The following is a 12429-nucleotide window of genomic DNA, read 5'->3' as shown; positions in this document are numbered from 1 at the left end:
CATTAACCCATGGTACCCCTCCGACTCCTTAGAATGAAAACAACCCTTCCTCCTTGCGATTACGTCAGCCCGCAGGGTGAGCGAGCTCGCAGCAGTGATGGCAATGCCACCCTGCACAGTATTCTCAAAGGGGGCGGTAAACTTATGGTTACACCCAGCCTTCGTTCCAAAAGTTTCTTCGGAGTTCCATCTTAACGAACCAATAGTTTTACCTTCGTTTTACCCGAAGTCTCACAGCTCCAGCAAGGAGGCGTGCCTACATCTCCTGGAAATGAGAAGGGCGTTGGCCTTCTACATAGACAGAACTAAGTCCTTCCGGAAAACGGACAGGCTTCTAGTGTCTCTCGCTCCCAGGTCAAAAGGAGAAGGTCTCTCTTCACAGAGAATTTCAAAGCACATCATGTCCTGTATAAAAATGTGCTACGAGCTTCGAAAGACCCCTTTGCTGACCCTGCCTAGGGCTCACTCCACCAGGGCGGTGGTGGCGTCAACAGCCTTCTTCAAGGGCATCGCGTTAAAAGACATCTATAGAGCGGCAACCTGGTCATCCTACGACACCTTCGCCAAGCATTATGCCCGACATCGGGTATTCGAGGAGGTACTCGTCTGTCGACAGCAGTCCTCTCGGGGGCAAGCTGCACATGAATCGATTACCCACCTCCTTATTTGGGTTACTGCTGGGTAGTCACCTATTGTGGAGCACCCACGGGGACCACTCGAATCAAAAAGAGAAGTTACTCACCTGTAGTAACAATGGTTCTTCGAGATGCGTCCCCGTGCGTGCTCCACCACCCGCCCATCCTCCCCGCTTCGGAATCTGTCTGGTGTTTTTCAGGAGCATCCGAGGCGGTTGGTCAAGGAACTGGTGGGGACCGGATTGTGCACATGGCCGGGGCTGCGCAAGGGAGCAGCGTGCCTCGGCGCATGCACGATCCAATAGAAACTGCTACAAGAATTCCGATCTGCGGTGCCGGGCAAGCCTGACACCTATTGTGGAGCACCCACGGGGACACAGCTCGAATAACCATCATTACTACAGGTGAGTAACTTCTCTTTTTTTAGTCTTTTGGAATGGTTGCCTAATTTTTTTTGGATTATTCATATCTTTCCCCTCACTGCCTTTTTGCAGGCACCAAGTAGTCTTCTTGATGCTTTGGAACAACATTTAGCCTCTTTAGAAGGAAAGAAAATCAAAGATTCCACAGCTGCAAGCAGGTATATGTGCCTTTTTCTTCTTACACATTTGTGTTAAGAATCAAATATTAGGTTTGTTACTTTAAAATTTCCACGCTGAAATCATCTGTAGGGATTGTGTTGAAATGAACATCATGTTCCTGTTGCAATACTGATGTTCGATGTATTTGTTACTGTTAGCTGTGTAATATTTGGTTTCATGAAGTTTTCCAGTCTCAAGCCATGTCTACACTAGAAAGTTTTGGCAATGCGAGTTACATCAGCAGGCAGCTGTTAAGGTTACTATGTTGCTTGTCTGTGTGTATACTTGGCTTCTTATGTCTGCTTCTTTCCTCCTTGATTCCCCAGCGTACCTCTTCATTCCTCTGGCTCAAAAAGCCATACACCAGCCACCTGGACAGCAGCAAGGAAAGATTTAACTGCAGGCTCAGCAGGTGCAGAATGATAGTTAAATGTTCTTTTGGCAGATTGAAGAGTTGCTGTCACTATTTACTTGTTAGATTGCATCTCAGTGTGAAAAATGTTCCCATGGTTATAGATGTCTGTTGTGTCCTGAATACTTGAGAAGCCACAGGAGAAAATTTGTCAAAGGGATTAGAGGGTGGGGTGGACTGGCTGTCTGCCAAATTTAAGCAGCTGGCTATACAGTTATCAGATGAGCTCTATCATCTTATGCTGGTAGCCTATTAACTTCTGCAGGCTCCATTGTAGTAATTGTTGTGAGAAGGTGTCTTTTCATGGAGGAAGAAATAAGGCTGCCATTCCTAGAAACCTTTGAGGGGGTTGTAGTGTATGTCTGTGGACGTTTCATCAGTATATTTTAGAACGGTTCAAGGATCATTCATGTGTACATAAACTGCCCCTCCTAATTCTGAAGGGGAATGAGAAGCAGATTGCAAGTCCAGCCTTTTGATGTGCCACTGCTTCTTTTAGCGCAAGTAAATTAATTAAAAAGTTGATAACTGTGTCCTGCTAATATGGGGGTGCCACTAATATGGGGGTGCCACCACCGTAGTGGAAAGTGAATTTACACACTTGCCCAAGGTTTGTTCTTTTGCATCTGGCTCTCCTGTTGGTACTGATGAAATTGCAGTGGAATCAAAAACAAGTTCTGGCTCCCAGCACAGCTGAGCCCACTCCCAGTCACCTTTTCCCTGACCCCTGCTTGCTAGTCACAGCAGGATCTTGTAATTTGTGGTCCTTGAAGGCAAGCTTCATCATGTGCAGGGTGGTGATAGGGTGTCTGCCAAGTATGGTATACAGTTTGATGTAAAAGTGGCAGGGCTGTAGCTCAGCAGCCTATTAACTTTGACCTCAGTGGCCTCTGGTGTATCTGCTTGCAGTTATTTGGCATTCACACAGCTCTGCTGCTGGTCCTTATGATACCCTTTCCCTGCATCCCCTAAGCAACTGGCTCTGAGCTATGCTTGCACAGCCTCCATTATCTCCTGTCTGCTATAGACAGATGTGTATGTGGAATGTGTATCTAGCATGGGATGCCAGGAAGTTGCATACAATAATGAAAAGCAGAAATGAAAAACCAGAAAATGCTCACCGTACTGTACAACCAGGAAAACGAATTTTAAACATCCACCGGGGCTGGGTGGGGGTGGTGGTAATTTAGTTTGGAGGAGCTGCAAGTATACATGATCCCTGGTTAGTGGAGTTCACAGTTGTGGCCAGAGCAGTTGGTGTTGGGTGTTGTGGGATAATTGCTGTAGGACTTCCAGGGGTGACTTCTAGGGATTCCCTAGTGGCAGCTCTGTTGGGACTGGAGCTGGTGGAGTGCTTTGCTCCACCAGCTCCCATCCCCCTTAACCTGGGGATTACCTGACCCCGGCAGCTCCTATCCCCCCTTAGCCTGGGGATTACCTGGCCCCAGCAAGTCCCTCAGGGTGGAGCTGGCAACCCTGCCCTCACCCCGACTTGTGAGAAATTTGAATTATGCCTGTTTCTCCGGGAACTTAATTCGCATGCAAGTTTGGGGTCTACTGTACAGGTTGAACCCTATGAAATCCAGGACACTCTGCTCTGGCAACATTCATGGAGCGAGATCTGACTGAGCCAGGGAATTCTGGCCAGGCTGGTGGCAGGGAAAACAGCGGTGGTGGGGAAGTTCCAGATGGCTTGGTAGCAGGTGGCCCATGGTGGCCAGGAAGCTGGCAGTAGTTGGAGACCTGCAGCTGGAAGACCTCACCAGGGTCTGGCCAGTGATAGAAAAGCTGGTGACGCTGCAGAGCCATAGCCGGGAGTACTGGCCGAGGCTGGGAAACTGCAACTGGGCAGCAGCAAGAGGACCACCAACCAGGTGCCCTGCCAGACCAAGAGTGAAGTCCACTGGCCAGGGCTGGTGTCCACGAGTGGGCTGATGGCTCACGGGAGCTTGGGACCATGGCCCTGGGGCTGGGAGCCAGCAGAGGAGCACTGACCTCCCTGGTCCAGCAAACTCCCTTGTAGTCCCAAGGGTGTCTGACCAAAGAAGTCAAACTTGTCTTTAAAATAAAAAAAGTCATTTTAGTCTACCTTAAAAATAGTGCAAGTTTACCAAAACAGATTTTTTCCAATGATGGTTTTTCCCATTGTGTTTTTAACATATGATCATATTTTAAAGAGCCACAGGATTGATTAAAGAATGAGAGAGCCTGCCTTATAGTGAGAGAGACAGATCTCAATGTGTTCAGCTTAACAAAGTGAAGGTTTATGGGAGACCTGATTATAGCTGAAAAGTATTTGCATGGGTAACGGATATTTAATAATGGGACCTTCCATGTAGTAGAAAGGTAAAATGTGGTCCAGTGTCTGGAACTGGAAGCTAGACAAAGATTTGTTCCTTTTTGGAATTATGAAAATCATTGACTATTCTAACAGTTTACCAAGGGTGGATTCTCTCACTGGTAATGTTGAACTCAAGATTGGATATTTTTCTAAAATACGTTCTAGGAATTATTTTGGGGAACTTCGGTGGTATGTATTAAATAGGTTACCCCTAGATGATCAAAAAGGTCTTTTTGACTTTGGAATCCGTGAAGACTCTCTTTCGTGGGAATATAATGTGTTGTATCAAGTGTATTTACAGTCTGATAATTGTGAAAGTTTACTTAATTAACTATATTTTAAAATAGTCAATAACTTGTAAGAACTTTCTGTTCCTCCATAAAATATACAAATCTCTCATTTTAAATGGAATTTTTATAAGTTAACAGAGGACCAGAAAAACTCTGCAGTATGCATTAATATGAGTCTACTTGGAAGGGGAATATCTAAAGGGAGTGATTATAGAGCCACTATACAAGTGATTAGATGACTTTTATTTTGCAGTGCAATATTTTGTTAACACAGTTTCATTTTTTAAGGTAACATTGGTTTATAGATTCGCAGATTTATGTGCCATACAGGCTGAGATTACAAATTGTGTAAAGGAACTGAAAAAAGGCAAGGTAAGCCTTTTTGTATCACCTGTTTGCTTCATGTGATACATATGAACAACCATTTCCCTCCCCCCATCTAATTTCAGGGCTACCACACTTTCCAATGCGGTCTCTTCCCTTGCGAGCACGGGCCTGTCTCTCACTAAAGTGGATGAAAGGGAAAAACAAGCTGCATTAGAGGAAGAACAAGCTCGTTTAAAAGCTTTAAAGGTATGTGTTTTTCTATTGGCAGAAAAATAAAGATCACATTTGTAATCACGCATACAGAATCACAGGGCTGGAAGGGACCTCAGGAGGTCTTCTAGTCCAGCCCCTTGCTTCAAGCAGGATCAACCCCTACTAAGTCATCCCAGCCAGGACCTTGTCCAGCGGGGACTTAAAAACCTCAAGGGATGGAGAATGCACCACCTCTCTGGGCAACGCATTCCAGTGCTTCAACACCCGCCTGGTTAAGTAGTTTTTCCTAATATCTAACCTACAACTTTCCCTTTTCAACTTCTGACCATTGCTCCTTGTTCTGCCATCTGACACCACTGAGAACAGGTTCTCCCCCTCCTTTTTAGAGCTCCCCTTCAGGAAGTTAAAGGCTGCTATTAAATCACCTCTAAGTCTTCTCTTCTGTAAACTAAACAAGCCCAAATCCCTCAGCCTATCCTCATAGGTCTTGTGCTCCAGACCCCTAATCATTTTTGTTGCCCTTCGCTGAACCTGCTCTAGCAAATCCAGATCCTTTTTATACTGGGGGGCCCAAAACTGCACACAATATTCCAGATGTGGCCTCACCAGTGCCGAATAGAGGAATAACTACTTCTCTAGATCAATTCTCTGTGCATATGCATCTTGGAGTTTTTTACAGTCTTCAGACAAACTGATGAACAGACTTAGTATTAAATGTTCAACTTTATATAAAACTACAGGACTCATAAAATTTTTGTTTATGTGCAAGTATATCATAAAAGTCATGGGAGGGTATCCTTTCATTAATTGTTCAGTTTACTTGAAACGTAACATTTTTTAATTTTGTAGATGTATTGGTTCTTGTTTCTATATTTAAATAGACATTCATACATGATTGTCTTAGTAGTGTGTGAAATAAGTAAAGAGAATTGTTTAAAGGTGGTTGTGCTTACATCAGAAGTGGTATAAACAATTTGTTTTTCTGGATTCCTTATGCCAGATTACTTTCTCAACAGGAACAGCGTCTAAAAGAACTTGCAAAGAAACCTCATGCCTCTTTAACGACAGCAGCCTCTCCTGTATCTACTACAGTAGGAAGCATAATGACCACCCCAAACATTGATATTTTTTCCACCCCTAGCTCTTCAAACAGGTATGTTTCAGTATTATGCTTTCGTTATTAGTTTGTGGTGGGAAAAATTTACTCTTACCTTTGAATCCATACCTAAGACGTGATTTTTAATAGATATTTCACTGAGAATATCCTGTTTATATTAAGCTTGATATGTAGAAAGAATATATCCTTCTCTCTTCAGATTAATTTGATAATTACCTTGTGATTCTTCTTAATGTAAGCTCGAGTTGTGCTCAGCGCATGTACTCCCTGCCCTCAACGACCTTACTAAATCGATTGGGAAAGGTCAGATATACATTTTCACTAATGATAACAGGATGGTGCTTTTTTTGATCTCTCATGTTTTTTAAAATGGGTTGCTAATGCAGTTAACCATTTGTTGGTGTTTCCGAAGGGAATTACTGGACAGGGATTTGAATGAAAAAGGGATTAGTGCCTCTGGAGTAAAGGAGGTATATAGGCTCTGTCACAGAGAATTACTTAACATTAATCCTGGCCTCTGATACCAACAGTTCCTGCTGTTCAGTTGTGGGCTTCGTTCACAAAAATGTGATTGGACCTGGTCTGCTCTAGGGTTAGATCAGCATAAGGTACTTTACGTCAGCACTAGAGCCTTACGCCCACCAAAGTCAGTGCCCTGTTGCACTGACATAATTCCACCTGCACAAGATGTCTAGGGCTTAGGGTGTTGCAGTGTCTGTATAGACACTAGGTTTGTAACTTTTTGGCTCTTAGTTGTCAGTTGTGTCAAGAAGGCCGATCACAGCTCTGGCTATCACCATGGGATGGGTGTGAGGCTAAAGCTTGCTTACTCCAACCCTCACCTGGGGCTCCTGACTCCCAGCCAATCAGCTGCACAAATTCCCTGCTTGGAACCAGGCTGCTTCTCGGCTCCCCTCGCCCAGTCAGACTGCCCATTGGCATCCTGAGTCCCAGCTGGACTGCTGCCTGGGATACCTGCTCCCTGCCTTGCTGTTGCCTGGGGTTTCTGTGGGGATCTGAGAACCAAGGGTGGGGGCAGCTGTGCTCCACCAGGGGACTGTATGCACAGCAGAGAGCCTGGTCTTTTGGCCCCTGCCTGCTGCCGCTGTTAAGTTCAGTGGAAGCACTCCTTGTGAGGTGGTGCACCAACAGAAGAAGGGTATTGTGGATACCAAGCACTGCAGTGGCTGAAAGTCAACCTAACATAGGCTGGCTTAAGTTTGTAGCGAAGATGTGCCGTAAGTTGCACAAAATAATGCAGGGACTTAGTCAGGATGTGAACCCAAAGAATCTTTAACCATTGTTGTGGAATTAACATGGGAACTTGAACATTTCCTCTCTTTCTTTCGTCTCTTTGTAAACTATATGTGCACTCTGTTAATTTTTGTTTCCCACTAGATGACAAATACAAGAAATGAATTATGGGATGTCAACTGTTCAGCAAGTGTCTCAACCAAATAACACGCTCAGAATTATAGCAATGAGCAGCTGGTATTAATAATGGAAAGTCATGAGGGTAAAAACACAAAAGTATATGGCATTTGCGTTGCTTCCTTGATAAAGGACATAGCGTTAAAATCATCAGATATAATTTTATTTCAATATCCAAAAATACTTGTTGATTTTTATTGATAGTTATCTGAAACCCAAGTCTGCAAAGTTACTTTAACAGCCAGAAAAGTTACGTTATAGATGGACATCATTTGCAGATGAAATGTTTTTAAGTGTTTTTAATCTATTCCAGCCTGTTTTAGTTTTTCAGAATATTTTACAAAATATTATTTGACTTTATCTCTCATTGGCTACGTCCTACACTAGCCCCGAACTTCGAAATGGCCACGCAAATGGCCCTTTCGAAGTTTACTAATGAAGCGCTGAAATGCATATTCAGCGCTTCATTAGCATGCGGGCGGCCGCGGCACTTCGAAATTGACGCGCCTCGCCGCCGCGCGGCTCGTCCCGACGGGGCTCCTTTTGACAAGGACCCCACCTACTTCGAAGTCCCCTTATTCCCATGAGCTGATGGGAATAAGGGGACTTCGAAGTAGGTGGGGTCCTTTTCAAAAGGAGCCCCGTCGGGACGAGCCGCGCGGTGGCGAGGCGCGTCAATTTCGAAGTGCCGCGGCCGCCCGCATGCTAATGAAGCGCTGAATATGCATTTCAGCGCTTCATTAGTAAACTTCGAAATGGCCATTTGCGTGGCCATTTCGAAGTTTGGGGCTAGTGTAGACACAGCCATTGCTGGGTTAAATTATTTCAAGGACATCCCTTGAATTAACACCCTTCTGAGTTAGATTTTACTTTCATTTTTAATTAGTGTTCTTGCTCTCTCCTTTATTTTTCTCTCTTCTCACTCCCTTCTCTCTCTTAAAAGGAAGTAATGGAGTGGATTCCAGCAGAGCCAGTTCCAATGTACTGATAGGCTGACAAACGACCCTGAAGAACTTGCTAATTGTTATCTATAGTGATGGCCAAAGGCATATCTGCCTGGAGATGGAAATGGTGCATATCTTTGGGCACTTGGATTTTGTTCCTCTGACTGGGCAACATAATTCTATTCCAGCTCATCTACAGGACCCACTGATGATGCACTTCAGCATGCATTGAAGGGAACATATGTAACTAACTGTATCCCATTAATGTCAGGTGGTAACTGTAAAATTATCCAGGTCATAGGAAGTTAGATTAATGCAAAAGAGAGTTTTCAGATAAGATGCCCATGTTATTTTCCAAGAGTTGTGTTCGTCTGAACATTTGAATAATTTAAGTATACTTCTGTCATAATATACAAGCTGTACTATAGGTCAGTGCTTCCCAAACTTTTTCATCTCATGACACGCTTTTAAGATTCCAAATTTTTCATGACACCAAAATAAAAACAACATAAATATTGCAAGACATAATTATTTCAAAATGAAACATATCTGTTACAATACTAATTAAAGCAATATTTGACTTCACATTTTTAGTACAGTCTACACTTTTGAAACATGATCTCTTCATTTTTTACAAATGATAATGAAGAGGAACAAAGATAGGTAGTTGAATATGACAGTAGACCCATTATTGCTTGATTTGAAATCAGTGGATATTGTAATAGGGTCAGGCCGGCAGACCCCAGGTGGAAGGCAGGAAGGCAGCTCGGGACTCAGCGTGGGATAGGGGAAGAGCAGAAAGATCTATTTAAACTCCCAGGTGGAGTCAATAGCGTGTGGTGGTAGGCAGTCAGTTAACAAGAGTGAGCTTATGTGACTGCCAGAAGCTTAAAAGCAGCCCAGGCAGACAGAGCTGGGAGGAGAATGAGGGAGGTCACAGAGGAGTTGAGATCTCCTGAGGGAGAGATGGAGAAGCCAAAATCAGGTCAGGAGAGCTGGGGAGGGAGAAGGAGTGTGACTCTCTTCCTGCAGCCAGGTGGACAGCCCTGGCAGTGAGAGGAAAGAGAGACCTGCCACCCCCCAGTACAGCAGTAGATAGGGAGCAGAGGTGAGGGACCTGAACTAAGACAAAGGGGCACCTTGCCACAATATTCATTTTTCACTTGTAGCCTAAATTGATCCAATGGATGTCTCTAGATTTGGGCTCAAATGTGCGATTGTTACTGATGTCCAAAAATTCCTCCTTCAAAGATAAACTAGTTGATTTTTTTTGAAGATGATGCAAAAGGATTTTAAATCCAGTCAGACTGCCCCATTCTAAATGGACTGAAATAATATCTGAGCTTGTCCTAAAGCAGATTCACACGTTGCTCCATAAGTGGGAGTAGACTTTCATCTTGATCTGAACTAGTAGTTTATTTAAACATTGGAGTGAACCATGACCACCTTGTTCTCGCCAAAGTTAGTTTTGATTGGGAAACAGTAACTAGACTGTGCATGTCAGTATGTTCTCATTGTGTCCTTTTTACTTCCGAGTCAGTTAATTTAGGTACTTGGATCCATCAGCCAAGTAGGCTGGTTTTCCCAGCCAGTATTTGTCTTGCAGTAGATTCGCATGCTGAATCTAACCTTGCATAAATTGCTTCAGTTCTTCCCTCCATTCATAAACTCTTGACAGAAGTTTGCCTCTTAAAAGCCAGTGAACTTCAGTACAAAGAAGGGATTAATGTTCTGCTACCATTTCTTCACATAAAATAGAAAAAATGCGTGACTAAAGTGGTCTGGATTTGATGAAATTGACCATTTTTGCAACTTCATTTAGTGTGGCTTTCAGCTCAGCTGGCTAGTTATTTGATATGAGAACCTCCCTATATAGAAAGCGGAGAGTTATTTGGACCTTGGATTTTCATGTTGTACTTTGAACAGAAAGCCTTTTACATTCCCTATCATTGCTGCAGCACCATCTGTGTATGCACTTATGCAGTTCTTCCATGAAATTCCATTTATTTTGAAATATTTATCTGTCACTCTGAATATTTCCTCCCTTGTTTGGCTATTCTGTGGAAGTTCCTTGCAGAATAAATAATGCTCTCTCAAGCTGTCCTCAGCAAGTCAAACAATTGCAATTAGCTGTGCACAACTGCCAATGTCTGTAGATTTGTGAGTTTGCAGGGAAAATTTCCCTGCCTCTCTCGTTCTTCCAGTTGTTGTTTTTATACCATTTGACTTGCCTTCAGTGCATCTGATGATTTGTATTTTTAAAAAGAGGAGCTTTCGCTACCTTGTTTGCTGCTTCCAGATATCATAGTATGGATAATTTCTTAGCAGGCTTGAATCAGAGTTTCAGCAGTAGTATGAGGCTTATTGGCTTTAGCAGTCTGGCAACATTGAAGCTGGCTTCTTCTGCACAATCTGATACCTTCACTGATGTTCTCAAGAGACATCTTTGTTGTGCATTTTGTTCTTGCAACCATTTAAAGTAATGATGTCCTTTTGGAGGTAAAGTGGGTGTTTTGTGGAGAGATGTCATTTCAGCTTGCTTGGAAAGATGGTTTCAATTGATAACTTGACCCAGCAAATAAGACGTTCAGGCAGAGGGAGCAGCAAGATCACTAAACCAAGTGAATCCAAATGCTAAATTATTGGGATGCTATCTGTTTTGTATTTTGATTGTTTTTGCACATTGGTTAGTTTGCAAATCCACCAGATCTCATGGAATATCTCTCTTCAAAAATATGTCCATTGTAGGTAAGTTTCTGCTAGAAAACAGGATTCAAAAATTTAAAAAACAGTGTAAACAAATTGAATTTTTAGTGTTTAAAAGTATGTGAATTTTTAAGAACTTGAATTTAAATTGAAAGAGTTTAAAAAAAAAATTGAGTTGTCACATGCGCCAATTAACTAGGGCATAGTACAGGCACTAAATATAACTGACTACTTTGAAGTGCCATTAAAGCTTGTATTTTCCCTGTGCTTGCAGATAGATACGTACAATTCTTGGCAGTATACCAATTGCATACGTAGCTCAGGAACCCAATGTGCCCAGCATATCCAGACAAACAGAACCCTATTTTGGGGGCAAATTATATATGCACGGCCAATTTTCCTTCTTGGCAGTCGCTATATAACAAGTAGGATGTCTTCATGTCACCCTAGTATTTGTGAGTCTGTTGATGGCTGATCAGCCCAACTCTGGAGCCACAGATCTTATCCCAGAAGAGGCAGGTGGTGTTAGCTGTTGAGGGGACACAGGCCAGTTTTTGATGCTCTTTTCTTCTCCGCCTCTCCTTGTCTGCACTGGGACGGGACCTCTCAGATGGCACCACTCCCTCGCCGATTACTGTTCTCTGCTGGGGATTGTCTCGGGCAAGATTCTCCCAAGTGTCGACACTTTTTCATGCATGTCTTCAGCATGTCCGTATATTGCTTGCACTGGCCTCCAGCGCTCCTCTGTCCTTCCTCCAATTTGGAAAACAGTATTTGTTTTGGGAGGTGCTGATCAGACATCCGAACCACATGACTAGTCCAACAAAGTTGTTGAAGAGTATTAATGGCTTCTATGCTGTACATGTTAGACTCTTCCAGGATGTTAGTGCTCTTGTGCCTATCCTCCCAAGAGATATTTAGGATTCTCCTGAGGCAGTGTTGGTGATATCCAAGTGCCTTCAAATGATGCCTAGTATGTTTTTAAGGCTGCTTCATGACAATGTGACTGCCCCAGTATTGAGCAACAATGGTGGTTCTTCGAGTGGTCCCCGTGGGTGCCCCACATCAGGTGTCGAACTCTCCACGGCACTGTAGATTGTAGATTTCCAAGTCGTGTCTCATTGGATTGCACATGCTCAGATGTGCACTGGTCCTTCGTGCGCTTTTGATCACGTGTGCAATCCAGTTCACGCCAGTTCCCCTCAACCGCCAGCAGCTGCAGATGGACTTCACTTCAGCTCCAACGGCTGAAGAGATAACAATGTTTTCTGGTTAATAGTCGTCAGTTCTTTCCTGTTACTCTCATGCAAAAAGAGAAGTGTTTTTACTGTATATCGTTTTAAAAAAAAGAGAGACAGAGAGAGAGAAGGTAGGAGGGCAGCTATGGCTGCGGCCTCCCTATCTCTAGCTTAGCAGGTTGTTAAATCTTATC

At 43.5% G+C, this 12429-nt stretch overlaps 1 protein-coding gene across 7 annotated transcripts in view; it reads left to right on the top strand.

The window, feature by feature from the left end:
* PICALM (phosphatidylinositol binding clathrin assembly protein) overlaps positions 1 to 12429 on the top strand; it is a 171876-nt gene that overhangs the window by 92810 nt on the left and 66637 nt on the right. For all 7 annotated transcript variants that reach the window (XM_074983701.1, XM_074983739.1, XM_074983709.1 and 4 more), the window contains 3 exons: positions 1130 to 1215; positions 4709 to 4832; positions 5816 to 5952. In XM_074983701.1, coding sequence (XP_074839802.1) covers positions 1130 to 1215; positions 4709 to 4832; positions 5816 to 5952 — 347 coding nt within the window. The remainder of the gene's footprint in view (positions 1 to 1129; positions 1216 to 4708; positions 4833 to 5815; positions 5953 to 12429) is intronic.

Source organism: Carettochelys insculpta, chromosome 1 (genome assembly GCF_033958435.1).
Source record: "Carettochelys insculpta isolate YL-2023 chromosome 1, ASM3395843v1, whole genome shotgun sequence".
Taxonomy (NCBI): domain Eukaryota; kingdom Metazoa; phylum Chordata; order Testudines; family Carettochelyidae; genus Carettochelys; species Carettochelys insculpta.
This window is presented reverse-complemented; position numbering and strand designations above follow the sequence as displayed.